At 37.9% G+C, this 22,142-nt stretch overlaps 1 protein-coding gene across 1 annotated transcript in view; it reads right to left on the bottom strand.

Annotated features, from left to right (window-relative positions):
• LOC120224347 (kinesin-like protein KIF6) overlaps window positions 1–22,142 on the bottom strand; it is a gene marked incomplete at its 3' end in the record, with an annotated part of 192,246 nt that overhangs the window by 84,593 nt on the left and 85,511 nt on the right. Inside the window, exon 5 of the mRNA XM_039222579.1 lies at window positions 20,481–20,590. Coding sequence (XP_039078510.1) covers window positions 20,481–20,590 — 110 coding nt within the window. The remainder of the gene's footprint in view (window positions 1–20,480; window positions 20,591–22,142) is intronic.

Raw genomic sequence — 22,142 nt, forward strand, 5'->3', positions numbered from 1 at the left:
AAGATAAAAACGTGAAACAAGTGATGAGATGGTACATTAAAAGTGAAAATAGAAGAAAGTTCTTTGTCAACATGAAGAACAAAACCCCCAACTCTGAGGCACAGTCATCTGTGATACACGTGGAAGGGCCAAGACAGATACAGCACTACCTCGTGCAAGTGCAGAAAAGGGAGAGGGAGGGGGAGCAGGAAATGGTTCAAAGAGGAGGATGCTTATGCTCACTGGGCACCAAAAGTATGCTGGGCACCCGCATTGTTTCACTTAACCCAGTTGTTCTCACCCTGACTGCACACACGAACAACCTGTAGAACTAAAGGAAAACAGCAAATGCTGATGCCAGTTCCCCTCCTAAGAGATTTTGATTTGAGTGTGCTGGGGGCCTGGTCTGGGTATCAGAGCTTGTAAAAGCTCCAGGTGATTCTAGTGTAAAGTCAAGGTTGAAAGCCATTGACTTCATCTTCAATAATCCTACAAGGTAGATACACGGGGTGGAGATTTCTGGTCTCTTTGTCTCTACTTTCTACCCAGTTCCACCTGGTGCCCAAAGGGGAAAGTTAACTCACTTTACTGGTTGTAGCTGAAGTTATTTTTGAGCTACATCTACTAACAGGCAAGGTCACTGTGAATTTTAAAACGTTAAGCTTCACATGGGAAGTTTCTTATCTAACTCCCCAAGCTCCCATGCAGCTGATGGGTAAGCCAAGTTACTCATCAGCCACAGCAATAACTAAAGCTCAACTGGGGATTATTATCTATCTAAACATCCATAGGCCCTATAACATTGCCAAACGTAGGTGCTGGTAGGGACTCAATATACATACATCTTTCCCCATTACTTCACTGGAAAAGAAATGCAGAAAACAAGCAAGGTTGGAATTCTGAAAGTGTTCATTCGTTAGACAGCCTAAATGGGTCACTGGTTTGGATTATATTTACACAGAATAGTTAGAAGCCTAAGATAGGAAGTGTTTGTGAAACGTCATCAGAGCCATTTGGCTAAGCTACTTTTTTCTTCTGAATCATTCAGAGCCTTCTTCTCCCGCATGGGCTCTGTTAACTTCCTCCTAATCTACCTATATGTACAAACATATGGTATCTGTCCTTCTCTGCCTTATTTCACTCAGCATAACACCCTCTAGTTCCATCCATGTTGCTACAAATGGCCAGATTTCATTCCTTCTCATTGCCATGTAGTATTCCACTGTATAAATATACTACATCTTTTTGATCCATTCATCAGTTAATGGACACTTAGGTTCTTTTCATGTTTTGGCTATTGTTGAGAGTGCTGCTATTGGGGAGAGGGAGGGAGACAAACCACGAGAGACTTTTGAATGCTAAGAACTGAGGGCTGATGGGGGTGAGGGAGAGGGAAAGGGGGGTGATGGGCATGGAGGAGGGCACTTGTTGGGATGAGAACTGGGTGTTATATGGAAACCAACTTGACAATAAACTATTATTTAAGAAAAAATCAATCAATCAATCATTCAGAGCCTTTGATTTCCAGTGTGGCTACTTCAGAACTATTACACTTCCACATTTATCTCCAGGTGGTTTCCCGGCTTTGTCACTTTGATCAAAATGCAATTTGCACGTGCCCCCCAGTTTTTCTGTATAGAACTTTCAGCTAACTGTCTTTTTTTTTTTTTTTTTAAATGTTTATTTTTATTTTGAGAGAGAGACAGAGCATGAGCAGGGTAGGGGCAGACAGAGAGGGAGACACAGAATCTGAAGCAGGCTCCAGGCTTTGAGCAGTCAGCACAGAGCCTGATGTGGGGCTTGAACCCATGAGCGAGATCATGACCTAAGCTGAAGTCAGACACTCAACTGACTGAGCCACCCAGGTGCCCCTCAGCTAACTGTCTTTTGTGAGCCATCACTATGCATCTCATTGTGCTTTTCTGATATTGTTTCCCTCATAATTCTCTGATTTCTTGCCCATGGAGGTTTTGAAAAGTAAATAAAATAGCAGGTTGGTGTCCAATTTAGTTTGGCTTCTTTCATGGTTCTCTCAACTTAGGGCTCATCTGTGGCCACCCTATCAAAGGCTCTACCTCTGGCATTCTTCTGGAATCCTCTGTGGTGCAACTTTCTCTCTTTAGTCAGGATGTCCTTTGCCAGTTCTTCTCCTCAGATTCTTTCCTGGTTTCTGCCCAATCCCTTGGGCATGAGGGTTTGTATTTTCCTTCATGGCCCAGACTGCCCTCACTGAAAATCCCTTTTGCACTAAGTCTGACAGGCAATGCATCAGCCCCACCCATTCTCATGCCTTTGCTCACAGAAGCCCAGCCTGACCCATGCCCTGGGTACTAACTCTTGCCTAGGCGGGCTAATCTGGGAGTGAGAATGTTTTAAACTTTGCTGCTGGTAGAATGCGTTTTCAAAATTGGAGGAAATAAAACCATTAGCAAGTTTCTTATCAAGTTGCTTCCTTCCTTAGCCTTCTCTCTCTCTCTTTCTCTCTCTCTCACACACACACAAATCAATAGCTATTTCCTGAATCCTTAGTCCACCACTCAATTCTGACTGTAATTTTTGTGGGCTTGAAAGAGAGCTTTATTAGAGTTTCTTAAATAAACATCCTAATTCCAAGATGGAAACCCCCCAAACTATTTATTTGATTCTTTTTGAAAGGGCCTGTGAATAGTTTTCCCTACAAAATGTTTCTAAAATGTTTAGATTTCAAGCTAAAAGTCACTGATAGCCTTAACTTGGACACCTAAGTGGAAAAGTTCTGCTAAGTATACTCGGCTTGCTTAATGATGGGGAAGAAGCAGGCTTTGTGTTTTCTCTGTAAACAGAGAATCTTTTCCATTTGGCTAAGTAGTTGGAATTTGTAGGCTCTTTCTAACTGGCTGGAAGACAGAGAAAGAGCAATAGCCAAGCTCTTGTTCTCAATAATGGAAGCCATCAATGAAAAAACTGTCCCTTCCCCACTCCCTACCTCCACAACATTCCAATACCACCAACTTGCTGAACAGGAACTTTCCAGGAGTTACTGCAATGAATCTGGTTTCTCATTTTCACTTCGTAAATAAGTGTTGCCACAGTGATTTCCATGTTTTTTAATTTTCCGACTTGCAAATCCTCCATGTGATTGTGCAGGCCATGTACTGTACAACGGTACCATGTCCAAGCGGGTGCAATTCACATCATGAGTTTATGTAATTATTATGAAAAATGTCTGTCAGAGAGCAGTAAAGTGTCTTCTAACAAAATTAGCATATGACAACAGTTTTCCAAAAGATGGCAGGGGGTGCCTTTTAATAATTCACATGAAGATGCTATCCAGAATAGAAGTACCCCTGTCTAGTTAGTTACCTTGACTTAGAGAAATATCAATAGCACACAGGCCTCATGAAAATGAAAGGGGGTCCAGTCAGGCTCTTCTAAATAAATGGATATGTTTCCCATGTTGTAAACATAGTTATACTATCATTTTAATGAGGCGAATACTCTCTAGTTCAGTGGTTTTCAACCTTCCTTTTCCTCCCCACCTCAATACACATTCTCAGAAGCTCTTTATGGTAAAGATTTGAGAAAAAGAGAAGATGCAAATTTTTAGGAAACATATGTAAGGAGAGCTGTCCTCCTGCATTTAAACAATTTTAAAGGTAGAAATTCTTCAGATTGATTATAAATCTAAAAGATTTCATCTGCTATAAAATAGGTGATACATAAAATAGTTGAAACATTTCCCTGGAGAAAGTTTAAGAAACATGAAATACATTTTTGTATTGGTCTTAACCTAGGCAGAATGGGCTAAAAGTAATTGCTATTTCTTATATTTAATAATTATTAAGATATTTTAAAAACTCTTTCTAGGAGCTTGAAAAATATGTCTTTTCTTTATAACTTTATCTAACATTATTTTTTTTAACTGATAATGAAGAATATAGTCAATCACATGACATTTTAGAAATTAAGTTATTTTAATTCTACCTACTAAAAATACCAGGTATTCTAGCAAATATTCAAGGAAGAAATTATACCAATTCTCTACAATCTTTTTCAGAGGACAGAAGCAGAAGAAATATTTCCTAACTCATTTTATGAGGTCAGCATTACCTAATACCAAAAATATACAGACATTGCAAGAAAACTATAGACTAACATCTCTCATGAACACAGATGCAAAAACCCTCAACAAAATATTAGCAAATCAAATCCAATAGAACATATAAAGAATTATATGTCACAAGTGACATATATTCCAAGTATGTATGGTCAGTTCAACATTCAAAAATCAGTTCATTTAATCCATTATATCCAGGCTAACAAAGAAAAGCCACATGATTATATCAATTGGTACAGAAAAAGTGACAAAATCCAACACCCATTTATGATAAAAACTCTCAGTAAACAAGGAATAGAGGGGAACCTTCTCAACTTAATAAATATTACTCCCCAAAACCTATAGCTAACATCATAATTAATGGTGAGAAAGTCAAAGCATATCCACTAAGATCAGATACAAGGCAAGGGTATCCCTCTTACCACTGCTTTTCAATATTGTACTGGAAATCCTTGTGAATGCAATAATGCAAGAAAAGGGAATAAAAGGTATACAGATTGGGAAGGAAGATCTAAAGCTATTTCTATTCATAGATGACATGATCATCTATGTAGAATACTGAAAGCATTTATGAAACAACTCCTAGACTAATAAGGTTAATATACAAAAGTCAATTGCTTTCTTATATACCAGAAATGAATAAATAGAATTTGAAACTGAAAATACAATACCATTTACATTAGCATCTAAAAAATAGAAAAAGAAATACTTAGGCATAAATCTAAAATAATGCACTCAACATCTACATGAGGAAAATTATAAAACTTTGATAAAAGAAACCAAAGAAGCAAAGAAAAGATATTCCACGTTCATGGATAGGAAGACTCAATATTGTCCAGAAGTCAGTTCTTCCCAACTTGTTCTCTAGATTCAGTGCAATTCCAATAAAATTCTAGTTATTTGTGGATATAGAAAAGGTAATTCTGCAGTTTATCTGGAGACACAAAGGACCCCAGATAGTAAAAGCTATAGTGAAGGAAAACAAAGTTGGAGAACCAATATTACCTGACTTCAAGATTTACTATAAAGCTACAGTAATCAGGATAGTGTGGTATTGATGAAAGCATAGACAAACAGATAAATGGAACAGAATAGAGAGCCCAGAAACAGACCCACATGAATACAGTAAGTTGGTGTTCGGCAAAGGAGGAAAAACAACACAATGGAACAAAACTACTCTCTTTAACAAATGGTGCCACAACAACCGGACATCAACATCCAAGAAAACAAAAATGAAACTAGACACAGACTTTACACCCTTTACAAAAGTAAACTCTGAATCGTTCATGGACTTAAATGTAATATACAAAACTATAAAACTCCTAGAAAATAACGTAGGAGAAAACCTAGATAACCTTTGGTATGGTGATGCCTTTCTTATATACAACACCAAAGACATGCTTCATGAAAGAAATATTTGATAAATTGGAGTTTATTAAAATTAAAAACTTTTATACTACAAAAGATAACGTCAAGAGAATTCGAGGATAAGCCACTTGGAGAAACATTTGCAAAAGACATGTCTGATAAAGAATTGTTATCCAAAATATATATAAAAAAAAAACTTTGAAAACTCAGCAATAAGGAAACAGAAATCTAATTCAAAAATGAGTCAAAGAACTTAACAGATGTCTTACCTAACAAGATATACAGATGGCAAATAAGGCATATGAAATGCCATAAAGACATAAATGATCCATATCTTATGTCATCAAAGAAATTAAAACTATACACCTATCAGAATGGCCAAAATCCAGAACACTAATAACATCAAATGCTGGCCCTTATCAGTAACGTACGGTGATCTCAGTCACTGCTAGTGGGAATGCAGAATGGTATAGCCACTTTGGAAGACAGTTTGGCTATTTCTTATAAAACTAAACATACTCTTACCACATGACTCAGCAATCATGACATCCAGTCCACCAACCATATTCCTTGGTATTTACCCAATAGGGATGAAAACTTATGTTCACACAAAAACCTGCACATGGATGTTTGTAGCAGCTTTGTTCACAATTGTCAAAACTTGGAAGCCATCAAGATGTCCTTCAGTAGGTGAAGGGATAAATCAATTTGATACACTCAGACAATGGAATAAAATTTAGCGCTGAGAAGAAATGAGCCATCAAGTCATGAAAACACATGGAGGCACCTTAAATGCATATTCCTAAATGAAAGGAATCAGTAAGGAAAGGCTACCTACTGTATGATTCCAGCTATACAACATTTTGGAAAAGGCAAAACTATGGAGACAGTAAAAAGGTCATTGGTTGCAGGGGAGGGATGACTAGACAGAGTACAGAGGATTTTCAGGACAGTGACAATACTCTGTATGCTATTATCAGAAGAATGGATATATGCCAATATACATTTGTCCAAACTCTCAGAACATACAATACCAAGACTGAAACCTAAGGTAAACTATGGACTTTGGGTGATTTTGATGTGTCCATGTAGGTTCATTCTTTGTAACAAATATATCATTCTGGTGAGTGCTGGGGAAGGCTACGCATGTGTAGAGGTGGATGGGAAATTTCTGTGCCTTCTTCTCAATTTTGTTGTAAACCTAGAACTGCTTTTAAAAATTGTCTTTAAGGGGGCGCCTGGGTGGCTTAGTCGGTTAAGCATCCGACTTTCGCTTAGGTCATGGTCCCACGGTTCGTGGGTTCGAGCCCCGCGTCGGGCTCTGTGCTGACTGCCGGCTCAGAGCCTGGAGCCTGTTTCAATCTGTGACTCCCTCTCTCTCTGACTCTCCCCTGCTCATGCTGTCTCTCTCTCTCTCTCCTAGAAATAAATAAAACATTTAAAAAATAATAATAAAAAAAATAAAAATTGTCTTTAAGGAAAATAAATTTGGTTTTAACTTTTTAAAAGAGACACATGTATACCAACAAATGAAATACTTTACCCGAAAAAGGACAAGTCCAAATTCAGAGCTGCAAAATATTCTGAGTGAATGTTGTGATGAATTCTTGCTATCCATATTAATTTCTTTTATTTTGATTGGTAAATATCCTCTCCTAAATCTTATCATTCTATTTCTAATTTACCTATGTTGTTAACTTATAACATTATTAGATGAACTCTGATCCACTAGATTTCCCAAAGAACTTAACACCCTAAGGTTATTCTACTTCCATAGGTCTGCCTGTGCACCTGTACCTGATTCATTTCCTGTCTGAAACTGTGCAAGGATTAGGTCATCTAATGTAATCTAATACTGTGCTTATGCTTTCAAATGCTGTGAAAACACATGTCATCAAAGGAACCCAAGACAGAGAACTGGAAGCTGTTGGCCACTGCTGTGGAAATGGAAGACCAAAATGCGAATTACCTATGACAGGCAAAGGCAGAATCATGCCAGATACAATTATGGTGTGGGAGAACCAACACTCTGCTCACAGATTATATTTATTTATTTGTTGGTCACTATCATTTAACTGTTTCACTCAGATTTAGTATCATACATGAAACATTCTTTCATTTCTATTTTTTTCCAAAATTGTATCCAAATATGATACATTTTTAGATTGTTAATACCTCGATAAGGCCACATTCCTGTATTATGTAATAAACTAACCAAACTTTCCTCACCCCTAAGCAATATCATTGTGCAACTACGAATAAACCAATGGCCCCCAAATCTAATGTACATAACCAGGGCTTACTGCACCTACCTACTGCTTACAGGTAATCATCATTTGCACAATTTTACAAAAGACAATATTTTACATGTCAAATACTATGCTTGCTATTCTCCTTCTTACACCAATACCCTTTGCTAATTTCCAACTATATTCAGCCACATATATCATGTTCCATCTGGTGCTTCAGACTCAAATAACTCATCACAATGAAATGTCTTCCTTGACCTAATTCCATATAGTTACTATAGAGCCACACACTAAAACGTGTATCTTTTTCAGAAGTACCAACTTTTTTTTTTGTTTCCAAAGAAGTTACTTTTCCTCTCATTTTCACGAATACTTGCTTTCTCATTTAGATTGTACGGTTGCATCATCAAAATTATGTGATCAAGCTTTACAGGTAACTAGTTCTAGAAGACATGGATTTCTAATTCTGGAAAACCATAGTATTTCTCTGTCAGGAAAATACCTTTATACACCTTTATGATTATGCTCTTGCATTTGACCAATTCTGAGTTTATTTACTTTTATTTACTTTCATTTTAACATAAAGTTTATTGTTTTTCCAACTATAAATGTCACACATTTCTTCTTGCAAAAAAGTTTGAAACTTCTAAAAAGTAGAAAGAATTTTAAAAAATAAAGAGTCCCATCACAAGGATAATGCCAATACACTAATGTATTTCCTTAAAACAATTTTCATATGCTTATTTTACAGATTTGTGGTATAAGTGCACACATGTTATTATATCCTTTAATATTAATAACACATTTTCTTCACTTTTTTGGGATGCAGGTGCAAAGAAAGAAATAAGGGATCCACATGGATTTTTTTTTCCTCCAGATAACTAATTGTGACTCACTCAAGGCTGCCTATATGGGATCTGTCCTCGCCTTCTGTATAAATATTAAGCTCTGATTTGTGTTCAGGGAATTACTTTAAAATACTAGACTTTTCCAGACTCCCTTGCAACTCCAACTGGCCATGTAACATAATTCTGGTCAGCGACTAGTAAAGATTGAGTCAAAGGACAGAGCTTCTGGGGAAGACTGTTAAGGGGGCAGCCTCAGCTAACACATGCCCTTTTCCTTATTTTATTCTTCCAGAAATGTGGATGTGATGCTGAAGGCAGGGTAGTCATTCTGTAGGAGGACTAGAGTTACCCACTGAGAATGGTCAGCCAAATGATAAAAGGAAGCCCTAATACATCCAGGAGCTTCCATAGCAGACCTGGCTCCAAACTGGAGAACCCTTACTGGGTATGCAGGGTTGGGCCAGGGTGGGGCAGGCAGACTATTTGGTTAAGCCACTGTAAATTGGTCTGTTGTTACAAGCAGTTGTTAGTTAGCTCACTAACAAAAACATTCAATACCAGTGACTGAGTAACTTCCTTTTGTCCACATTAAATAGTGACATGGTATAGGATCTGATTCTGGTTTATCTGTTCTCACGTCTTCTAATTCCGAAGTAGTACAACACGATTTCATTATTAGAGTTTTATCTTATTTGAATACATGGTATCACTAGTCCTCTCTCATTTCTCTCTGTTCCAGGAATTTTTTACTCTTCTTGGTTGTGTATCCTTTCAGATAAACTCTGGACTCCTATCTGTTTTTCAAAGTCTTTAAGATTTTGCTCACAATTTCACTGAACCTCTCTACATATGGGAAGAAGTGACCTCTTCAAGGTATTCACACTTCTCATTCAGAACCAGATTAACAGCTCTCCGTTTATCTTCAAAGTCTTCTTTATTTCTCACCAAAAACTGCATTACCTGCATGGTCTTCACAAAGACCCTGAACATCTCCTGAGTGTTTTACCTTCTTTTGTTATGGTAAAACTGGGTTATTCCTAAGGCTTCCTTCTTAGAGCAAGTCAGATATGTACTAAAAGGTAATAGGTGATCAGCCAGCCTGAGTAGCATTCACAATAACTTTGACTTTGCAAAATGTCTTCAACTGTCCTAGAACTCAATCAGAAGACACAAGGTCAATTATAGTTAGCTAAACAATACATAAGCTTTGGATAAATTCCTAGTAGTGCTATTGCTGTGTCATAGGGTAATTCTATTTTTAATTTTTTGAGGAATCTCCACACTGTTTTCCAGAGCAACAATAGCCAAATTATGGAAAGAGCTCAAATGCCCATCAACTGATGAATGGATAAAGAAGATGTGATTTATATATATGAAACACTACTTGGCAATGAGAAAGAATGAAATCGTGCCATTTGCAACAACCTGGATGGAACTGGACAGTATTATGCTAAGTGAAATAAGTCAGTCAGAGAAAGACAGATATTATATGTTTTCACTCATATGTGGAATTTGAGAAGCTTAACAGAGGACCATGGGGGAAGGGAAGGGGAAAAAATAGTTTCAAACAGAGAGGGAGGCAAACCATAAGAGACGCTTAAATACAGAGAACAAACTGTGGGTTGATGGTGGTGGGTGGGGAGAGGGGAAAATGGGTGATGGGCATTGAGGAGGGCATTTGTTGGGATGAGCACTGGGTGTTGTATGTAAACAATAAATCACAGGAAATCTACCCCCAAAAGGCACTTGTTGGGATGAGCACTAGGTGCTGTATGTAAGTGATGAATCACAGGAAATCTACCCCCAAAAGCAAGAGCATATTGTATATACTGTATGTTAGGTAACTTGACAATAAATTATATTAAAAAATAATAATAACACGAGGTCAACTGCTCTAGAAGTTTCAGAGCAAGGAGATTAATGCAGTACCTGTGACACTTATCTGGTCCAGATGAGCCCTCTAGCTGTCTGCCGGAACCTCTTCCTCTCCCTCACCTAGATATCATTAGAAATGTGTCTTCTTCTCTCTAGGCTGACTCAGCACTGCTCCCTCCTCAGCAGCACTGCCAGATCTTGGCACAGTCAGAACTTTGTTCTTGGCGAATGCCAATAAAATTAGGAAACCACTGAGGGAGTGGGCTATCATAGGAGACTATTGGTTGACGTGGCTCCATTCATAAACTACTGTAGTTCTAAATCATTTGTATACCTTTTTTGCATGCACACATATGATTAACAGGACAGTGGAGAGCAGCTGCATTCTGCAGAAGTTTCTTGAGGTGTTTCATGTGCATGCTGCATATTCCCACTAAATGGTAAGTTGAGGAGAAGCATACAGTTTAAATTCTTTATAATGACTCCAGAGCTAATTGATATTCTCAGCATCTAGTAAATGCTAGGTAAATATGATGCTGACACTCTCAAACAGTTGTAATTATTTTTTCTCTACTAGTTGAGCTAGAATAGTCAGTTTCCAAACCCTGTGTGTTCTTCTAAGTGACAGAATAAAGTGACCAAGCAAGCCAAAATTATTCACACTCTTAGGTAATCTTATGGTTTTGCTTTTATACTCAACATTTAAAATAGACTGAAAAAGTATATTGTATCAGACTACGCCAAATGATTTATAAAGCAATTATGAAGCCTAACAGGACAGTAAGTCAAAGAAAGACAAATTCATAATTTTAAAAGTGCACTTCAACTTTTAATCTTAGGTAAAGAAACTATGCATTTGTTTATATACAACACATGAGAAAGATGGAATAGACAAATGTGGCAGTGTTTTCCTTGTCGTTAATTAATCTCATGTGATTAAAAACTCAAAGTATCACACATACATTTTTATATTCCAGATGTATGAGTGAAAATACTGTATCTGTTTTTTCCCATCCTTCTATGCATCACATATTAGGCAACTGTTGGTGCTCTGTTATGGACTGAATATTTGTGTCCCTGTAAAAAGTTGTATGTTAAAGCCCTAATCTCCAATGTGATGGTGTTTAGAGGTGGGACCTTTGTAGGTAGGTAATGAGGTAGGTAATGTGGTTAGATAAGGTCAACAGGATGGGGTCAGTGCCCTTATAAGAAAAGAAAGAGAGACTAGAGCATATGCATGCTTTCTCTCTCTCTCTACCATGTAAGGACACAACAAGAAGGAAGCTATCTATAAGAGAGCTATCTATAAGGAAGACAGCTCTCACCAGGAACCAAATCTGTCAGCTGCTTGATATGGGACTTCCTAGTCTCTAGAACTATAAGAAATAAGTGTCTATTATTTAAGCCACCTAGTCTATGGTATGTTGTCCTAGTAGCTGAACTGACAAAGACAGCCTCCTACATAAGACATTTCAGATATTAAGAAGGATTTCTTTCAACCAGCCATTCACAGTAGAGGAAGTCAACTTCCCCTTTGAGATTACTGGTGGGACAGGCTTTGGGTAGAAGTGTGTCATTTTCAGGATGGAAAGGGTCTCTATTTCCTCCACTATGGTCATTGGCAATGTCTCATTCTCTAAGAAACACAGTCCCTGGCCAATCCATGAATGACAGAGAGTATAAGTGACCATCACTAGTCACTGGCCACTTGCTCAGATCATCCCAGAGGACAGCACCCCTGCTTCTCAAGAAGTTGCCTCCCAGCTGTATCAGTAATGGAATCAGCTGAAGAAAAGACTGGAGTTAGTTTTAACTTTGAGATCTTTGCTTATAGGTCCAGAATCTCTTCAAATGCTCAATGGGGCCAGAAAAATAACACAAATGAAAACAATATAATGCAACAGGTAGGAATAAGAACTGAAGGATGTATGCTTCAGCTAAAAGCACTAAATTCAAGAATTTTAAACATAAAATGGGTAGGCCAAATAAAGTAGATTTGCAGCCAATACAAGGAGAGTCCTGGGCATAAGTGGAAAGACTGGCTTTTAAAAGAACAGAGTTTCCTGGGGCTAGAGGGAAGGAGGTGAGTGGGAAGCAGGGTGGAAGGCAGCAAGTTGAGGGAATTCATATTTGGCACCTTCCATAGTCCATCTGAGATGAGGGTACAAGTGGCATGGAAGAGGACTGGGGCACGTAGTATGTGACAAAAGAGACAGACATTTGATGTAATTATTGTGGGTACTGGGAGAAAAATCATTGAGTGTACGAAGATAGTGCTTAGCAGGCTGAAGACCATAATGAGGCAGTTTTTCTCCAGCCTTCTCTGACCCCCAGGTAGAAATCTGTCTCCTCCCATGTGCCCTTAAACAACTCAGGGCATCTTACCATCCATCTTAGTATGGAAGCCTGAAACGATCATTTTTGAGTCTGTTCTATTAGACTACCCCTCTTTGAGGTAAAGAACAGAGTGTGTGACACACAACAGAGAGAGCTGAGCAGGACTCAAAGCTGTGGCTCACACCAGCAGCTGCAGAGCCCTGAAGAAGCCCAGAAACACAGTTTGCGCAGATGGAATGCCAGGATACAGCATGGATCTCCTGGGCAACAGCACCAGTGTCCCAGGTCTGATGTTTGATGGACTGAGATCCTGGACCATCTCTTGGCAGACATGGAATCTTAGGGAAATATCACACTATCTAAGTGAACCTCAGTTAAGTCATCCATAAAGCATAGACTATGATACCTACTTCCTCAAATGAGATACTGCATTTAAAGTCCCTAGGATAGGGACCACCACGCAATAGGTGCCTATCTCCCTCTATGGAGAGATTATCTGGTATCTCTAAAAAGAACTTTTCCTAGGTGGATGAGGGAAAGAATTAATAGACACCACCTGCATTGGAATCACCTGGGCTGCTTAATCAAACATATTTGAATTTTCTGGAGGTGGTGGCCAACAATCTGTTTATTTAAAACAACATTCCAGGTGATTTTCCCACATAGTTATAGTCTCACACATAGTTAAATTTCAAGCCACTGGATTATGTATTCCAATCCTGTCCCTCCTTTTCACTCCCACTGCTGCAGAGATGGTCCTAATAACTTCCCACAATGCTCTGGGGTCTCTCTGACTCCCATCCATCTCATTCTAGCCCTATATGCTACTGACTGATTTTTCTTCCTAAAAGGCAGTTCCAAGCTGCTCTGGAGGGCTACACCTTCCTGCCAAATCCTTGCATTCCTATTTTTCTGTCTCAATGTTCTTACCTACTCCCTTACTGGGGTCAAACAGGTCTATTAACTGTCACAGAACAAGCTCAATGCTCTTCCCTACCTTTGTTTCCACATGAATGCCACACTCCACTGCCCCAAGTCTTACTCCTTCCCTCAAGGACTATTTCATGTACCACCTTCTTTGTGAATCTCTTTCTTATCACTTGACCTGATGTGATTTCTTGCTCCTTGAAGCCCTAGTCATTCTTTCTGCCTTTCTTATGATGTTTTTCATATTCTACCTTATGTTATTTTATACGAGCTTTCCCCCATGCTCCTGTGAGTTCCAGGAAAGTAAAGACTATTGTCAGTAAACTCAGTGTCTAGCACCGTATGTAGAATCAAGCTGGATCTCAATAAATGTTGAATAAATGAATGATTCCACATGACTAGAATGTAAGCTGTAAGGACAGACACTGTACATTCATCTTTCTTGTAACTCCTGCAACACTTAAGAGTGTTTCATATCCAGTGGGTATAGAAATATGATGAATTAAACTTAACTTCCAACTATTTGTTTTCCTTTGGCAACAAACTATTTTACAACACAGCCAAGACTGCAATACTGGATGCTGGAGTTTACTGACTTTTTGCTAACAGTAATAACCATGACCATCTTTGGAACCTTACATGCATTATGCATCCCTATTTAGGAATACTAAAATTACACTTAAGTAAGGTGACTATTTTCTCTATGGTTAGACCAGTAGTTATATTGTTTACTCCATAAGACATACTTAGATTCTAACTATATTCTCTTTATAGCATATGACATAAGGACTTCCAAAAATAGATGTTTTATTTTCATTTAAATTACTAAATACAGAATACACTGAATACACATGTGTGTATATGCATATATCTATGTCTATATCTATATATCTGTACAAATATATAGACAATTGCTTTTTTCCTTAAACTTTTTATTTTGTGATAACTGTAGATTTGCATGCAGCTATAGGATATAATGTACCCATTACCCAGTTTTTCCCAATGGTAACATCATGTAAAACTATATTAAAATATCACAACCAGGACACTGGTTGTGATACAGGACACTGGATTGATACAATCCACTGATCTTATTCAGATGTCCCAGTTTTGTGTATGTATGTATAGTGTGTGTGTGCACGTAAATGTGTGTTTAGTTCTATGGAATTTAATCACATGAGTAGTCTTATGTATCCACAGCCAGAGTTGAGATACAGAACAGTCCATGACCATAAGGATCTCTCACTGGCCTTATATAACCATTCCCACTTCCTGCCTTAACTCCTGTCAACCACTCATCTGTATCCAGTTCTATAACTTTGCCATTTAAAAAATATTAGATAAGGGGCGCCTGGGTGGCTTAGTCGGTTAAGCGTCCGACTTTCGCTTAGGTCATGATCTCGCGGCTCGTGGGTTCGAGCCCCGCGTCGGGCTCTGTGCTGACTGCCAGCTCAGAGCCTGGAGCCTGTTTCAGAGTCTGTATCTCCCTCTCTCTCTGACCCTCCCCTGCTCACGCTCTCTCTCTCTCTCCTAGAAATAAATAAAAATATAAGAAAAAAATAAAAATAAAAATAAAAAATATTAGATAAATAAATCACACAGCATATGACCTTTTGGGATTGGCTTTTTTCACTCAGCATAATTCTCTGGGATTCATCCAAACTGTTAAATGTATCAATAGTTCATTCTTTTTTTGCTATTGTGGTTGTGTTAACTAAAGGTCCATAGCTTTTACTAGGGTTCACTCTAGGTGGTATGTATTCTATGAGTTTGGACAAGTACATAATATCATTCATCCACCATTATACTATCATATAGAATAGTTTCACTGCCCAAAAAGTCCCGTGTGCTTCACCTATTCCTACCTGTTTCTCCCCCTCCCCAACCACTAGTAACCAGTGCTCTTCTTCCTGTATCTACAGTCTGCCTTTCCCACAACGTCATATAGTTAGAATCATACAGTATGTAGGCTTCGCATGTCTTTTGTGGCTTAATAGCTCATTTCTTTTTATTGCCAAATAATATTCCACTGCATGGATGTATCACCATTTGTTTTTCTATTTGCCTAACGTAGGACATCTTGGTTGCTTCCAGCTCTTGGCAATTATGAAGAAGGATGCTATATCCATCCATGGGCAGGTTTCTGTACTGACATAAGTTTTCAATTCATTTGGTTAAATACCCAGGAGTATGACTGCTAGATCATGTCCTAAGAACTATGTTTGTTTTTTAAGAAACTAGAAGATGTCTTTTAAAATGGCTCTACTGGGGCACCTGGGTGGCTCAGTTGGTTGAGTGTCCGACTCTTAATTTTGGCTCAGGCTGTGATCCCCAGGGCTGTGGGATAGAGTCCTGCATTGGGTTCTGTGTGGAGTGTAGAGCCTGCTTGAGATTCTCTTCCTTTCCCTCTGCCCTTCTCTCACTTGCGCACAATACACAACCTCTCCCATCCTTCTCTCAAATAAATAAATAAATAAATAAATAAATTAATTAATAAAACCTCTGTAGCATATTGCATTTCCTCCAGCAATGAATGAGAGTTCCAGTTGCTCTACATTCTTGTTAGCATTTGGTATTGCCAGTTTAGATTTTTGCCATTCTAGTAGGTACACAGTAGTTTTAATTAGCAATTCCTGAATGACAGATGATGTGGAGCATCTTCTCACATGCTTAACTACCATCCATATATCTTCTTTGGTGGGCTGTCCAGATATTTTTCTCATTCTTCATTGGATTGTTGGTTTTCTTGTTGTTGAGTTTTAAAAGCTCTTTGTATATCTTAGATATAGGTCCTTTATCAGATATGTGTTTGGTAAACATTTTCTCTCAGTTTCTGGGTTATCTTTTTATTTTCTTGACAGTATCTTTCAGAGAGCAGAATTTTTTAATTTTAATGAAGCTCAACTCATCTATTTTTTCTTTCACAGATCATGCTTTTAATGTTGAATCTAAAAACTCCTTGCCAAATGACTATAGAAACATTTGCAAGAAGCAATTGACTTTAGTCCAATCCCCTGACATTATATATACAAAGTCCGCAGGCAGTCTATAGGTAAGTGCTTCAGTAACAGCAGAATTGGAACTCATTAGAGTGTAAAAAACAAGAAACAGAAAAGGCAGAGTGCCCTGTGAAAAGAACATCCAGCAGGTGATTTGGAGGAAGCTGTGTTGCTCAGTAGTAAGTAATCTGTTACTAATGGCTATTGTGTAACATCAAAATGACCTTGAATCTCACTATACACTATGCCAAGTATGAGAATGCGAGAGGGATACAACGTGTATATTGCCATTGTCCCTCAAATGGATGACCGCAAGAGAGAACTAAAGTCAACAGATATTTTGCCTACTATTTTTGGATCATAGTCAGAGGGTTTGGGACATTCCAGCTCACAACAATGAAACCAGTCAATCAGATGGGTAAGATCGCGGGGTCAGAGCTTGTCCCAGTTCAAGAGTGTGTGAAAGAAACCAGATTAACAGTACATTCTCTTAATCCCACCCAGGTAAGCAAAAGTCACATTCCATTATATAGAATTACTGGATAATCTTAGTAAAAGGCAAACCCTCTAAAATCCCCAGAAAACCAGCAGACTCAATACCAGTCAAACTCTATCATCCTCACACCAAAAGACTATGCTGTTCTTGAGTTGTCTTGGAATTCTATTGTATTGAATTTATCTGAAGTAAATAAGCTATACTCCTGGGATATGGGAATCCTCCTCCATAATGAGAATCTTCTCATTTTTATTTTAATGGATTTGTTGTCATGTAATTATATTCCAAAACATAAGGGAAGAACATCTTTCTGTCCTTTTGTATGCTAGTTGGGGAGGGCGGTGGTTCACTGAAAACACCTGTTTTGTAATTGGGGTCACTTCTGCCTTGAGTCAGAGAACTCATTCTCCAGCAAGAGGACAAGAAAAGAGCAGCAGTTTAAGACAGAAAGCTAGTGACATCTACAGAGACAATCTGATCGACATTGAGAACCACTAATAAATGCCATGCGCACCAGGAAACACGGAGACATGGAGTGAATTAAAGCATTGTCCTTGCTTTCAAGAGGTAGAAGGCTCCTTTCTAGGAGGAAAATATAAGATATCTACAACACTTTTTATTTTTTTGTGAAGGGGAAAAGAGTCACCAAAGAAGTCCTATCCTTTGAGGTAGACAATCTTTGAACTCTAGACACTAGAAGGTAGACGGTTGTTAAATATTATATAACCTAATGCTCACATTTTATAGATCATGAGGAACCCAGAAAAGTGGAAAAATGTATCTAAGATTGCAGGGTTGGGACTAGAACCCAAATTTCCTGATTTGTTATCAAGTGCTCTTGACTATATAGATTACACTGTCTCTCTTAGAAGTCAATGACTTCTCTCATTCCTAGTTCTCATAGTCAGGTTGCACCTAATTTGTCAATTAGATTCTGATTTATAGAGTTCATGTTATTTTTCCTTTAAACTCATCTTCAAAAAGTCTACTTTATAGTTTCAATTTAACAGATAATTTTTTTAATATTGAGAACTTACTTTGGCCTAGTGGTAGAGAGACTACCAACTCAGGTAAGGCATACTTCCTACCTCTGAGGAAGTTACTGTAAACATCTCATAAGGTACTCTCAGCCACAAAAGTTATGTATGTGAAACTCATTGCCACCACCCAATCAAGTTTTCTACCAGAAATAACTTTTTAGTCAATGACTCTAATTCTCTGGGCCCCATGGTAAAATCCTGAAGCTATTTTTGCTACTCTGGCATTCAAGTGAGAGCATGTGGTTTTCAATTTTTTGTTAATGTTTACTTATTTTTGAGAGAGAGAGAGAGAGTATGTGAACAGGGGAGGGGCAGAGAGAGAGAGAAAGAGAGGGAGACACAGAATCTGAAGTAGGTTCCAGGCTCTAAGCTTTCTGCACAGAACCCAACACAGGGCTCAAACTCACCCATGGTGAGATCATAACCTAAGCTGAAGTCAGAAGCTCAACCAAGTGAGCCACCCAGGTGCCCCTATGGTTTTCTATTCCTGCTCTACCATTAACAGATTATTTTGACACCCTGGGCAAGTCATACCTCTGGAATGTACTCTTCTCAATGAGTAAAATAGAGAGTACCAACCTGCTATAATTCATCTTTGTTTCAAATCCAATCAAATCCAAGTGAGAGACATATCAATTTATTTTATGTCTATCTAATTAGCTAGTTAGTTATCATCTATGTACTTTTTATGATATCTCTCAAACTTCTCTCTCCTCTTCCATGTTTGTCATAGCCAAGACTTTCATATCCAGAATACTGCTAAGCAGGTTTCAAGCTCTTCAGTGTAGATGTGACTTGTTAAAAGCAATTTTAAGCCATATTTATCCTAGAGGTACACAGGTTACACTGGAGGGTAGAAAACTAGTTTAAAAGCCTATTAGAGTAATGATCAGTCTCACAGCAAAAGCCCACCATTCAAGTACCTCAAAAGCTGGCTTCTGTTGGCCTTTCTGCTTTTATTTCACATGACTCCTTAATACATGGCCTTTTTGACCACATCTTCATGTTTTTAATGTTGCTGTTTCTAAGCATCCTCTAAGGAACGTTTTACCTTTCTGTGAACTTAATTCCAATAGTTTCCTTAAGACAAATTTCTTCCATGGAGTCAGATCTTTCCTTTCTCTTCTTCTATTCTTTAATTAACATGAATATTTAGAAAACAGTAATAATCCTCTATCCTAACTTGTTCTAATGATTATAATTGGCATAAAAGAGATATGTAAAAACTTCCAATCAATATTAAAGGAAGAATACATATAAAGGTGATGTAAAGAATATAATTTATTTTCTTTATTATCTCCTTATTTCTTTTGCAAATCAGAACAAACAAGCAACTGGCTATCGATCTTTGTGGTAGAGGATTAATATATATTTTTAAATTGCTTTAGAATATTTAATAAGAAAATTAAAATATGTTTTCTTGGCTGTACCAACTTTTTTTTAATGTTCATTTATTTATTTTTGACAGCGAGAGAGAGGAGAGGGGCAGAGAAAGAGGGGGAGAGAGAATCCCAACCAGGCTCTGTATCATCAGCAGAAAGCCTGATACGGGGGTTGATCTCATGATCCTAAGCCAAAATCACAAGTTGGAGGCTTAACCAACTGAACCATCCGGGCGTCCCTACCAACTTCTGATATACGAAAATGTCTGGACAAAAGGATATGAAGTATTACCAATTAATACATAATTTAGGCAGATATTCAAACAAGCAGTGAGTAATGTTACATAAATGCAGGCAGGGTAACTTACTCAGTAGGTAAACTCTGAAGACTGCTTATATTTCAGTCATAAAGCAATCTGACCAAATGATTTTCAAAGTCAGTCTTATAATAGAGAAGCAATGGGGAAAGCAAAGTTTTATTTTCTCTCTTTCAGTCTCTTATTGCTGCTTGAGCCCTAATTTGAACTCCGTCTTCAGAGAAACGCCACAAATAGAGGAGGAAAGGATGTGATTCAGCAGGGATAAAGAAGTACCGGCACATCCCACTAGTCAGTTCTGCCCCAGCTCTGAGAATATTCAGTGCACTCTCTTGTACAAATTTCAAAAGAGATTTTCCCAAGAAATGGGTTTCAAACAATTTTAGTTCCCATCATTGCTGTCTACTGGTCATAACTGAAAAAAAATCCATTATATTACAAAAAGATCCTGTTATCCAGTATTTGTTAATTATGATTGAGACCAGAAACATACAAAGTTTCAAAGAAAACAATTGAAGGGAACATCTGAAAGTAATTTTCCCCATTCTTTGTTGTTCTGCTACTCACGGCAAATCTTCCAAACTGGAGGCTTCATGTCTTGGATCCAATAGATCATAACCACATTCATTGTAGATTTCCAAATAGGAAATGTGCGTTGTATATATTGTGCTGCTGTCCTGATTGGAAAAGGGGAAGACATTATTTAATAGCTATAAATAACAATTCAGCTCAGAGGAGGATGACCACATTTATCACTATAGTTTCCTCACAGCTTCTCTCCTTTACGCTCTTCATTTGGTATGGTTTCCATTTTCAGTTCGTGACACTTTCAAGTTGCCAGTAACCATATGCATGAAGCTTTATTTTTTTTTTTAATGGCCAACACCCATGATTACAAGCAACTTTAGTCTGTTGTTTTTTTATTGGTTCCACGTTATAAATAAAGAGTCAATATACACTTAAAATGAGCCAACTCAGTTGCAGAACTGTATAACACACCATTTTTTACTTTCCAGATCCCCACCTCCAAAAAAACAAAAGATTACTGTGAAAAAATAAACTTACATTCTGTGAATAGCCTATTCATGAAAGAAAACAGAATCATTACTTCAGTTTTAAAACTTCAGTAGCAAGAGTTTCCATCTTTAATTATAATTCTTTTTAAAATTTTTCCAATATCAAAATTTCTGGTGGCATAAATAGATAACAGACAATAGTAGATAATGTAAAATGGATTCCAGAGGACAGAACTAGTTTAGATCAATTGGGTAACATTAAGAGTCGGCATTCACAGCTCACTGCCTATATCTTCTCTCTCGGGTTAATATTCTTGGCCTACATAGCAACCAGGGATATTGAGATATTTTTTGAGAAAGATACTTTGTGGGGGTCATTACTGAAATGTAACAATATAGGCATCAGTGTAATTAGAATAAAAGTCAAGGCGACTAGTCCTGTCTCAGTTCCTCCAGCAGATAAAAAGGACCCACTCCCTCTGAGATGGAATAAAATGGAATTTTTTCAGGTCTCAAGAAAACTGAAAATGTTTCACCTTTTGAGATCAAATATCAACTGACAGCACTTTCTTCTTGTTTCTCCCAAAATACAGATGCTTCCATTTCAGCAAATAGAGCCCTAATTCTCATAAGAGAATATATTTGTGTCTTATAGCAAGAAGGTCAACAGACTGTCAGAGTCGATACTCACAAAGAAATTTTGCTTAGGATGACCTTCCTGATTGACTCTCACCCATATCCAAGACAATCCACTTGACAGATACTATTCAAAGGGAGAGAGGACCAAGTCACAGAGATGGAAGAGAGAAGAGAAGCCAGCATATCCAGCGCTGGAACCCTAGTCCTACTTGCTATGAGTCCCTACTGTGTCAGGCCTCAGTTTCCACACTGATTAGTGAGGAAATTAAATAATGAATTCCTAATGTGTTCTTCAGATTAAAATTAATACGATTCTCTGGTTCTAAAGTGGCTCAACCTATCCAAATAAAGATACCACAAAATAACACCTGAAAAATTAAGGCAATTCTCAGGCAGCAAATTACTAGAGTAAAACACTGAAGCTACATCTGAAATTTCATGTTTTGGTTGTCTTGGAAGGTGACAGCATGGATTGAGTCTCTACTAAGCAAATTTCTCCCCGCCAAATGCTGGAAGTCCTGCTGAAGTGGGCGACTCTAGTTGCTTACCCTAACAAACAGCCTGCTGATTAGAT

The sequence above is a fragment of the Hyaena hyaena genome, unplaced genomic scaffold (genome assembly GCF_003009895.1).
Source record: "Hyaena hyaena isolate Hyena2069 unplaced genomic scaffold, ASM300989v1 scaffold_1161, whole genome shotgun sequence".
NCBI classification, from domain to species: Eukaryota; Metazoa; Chordata; class Mammalia; order Carnivora; family Hyaenidae; genus Hyaena; species Hyaena hyaena.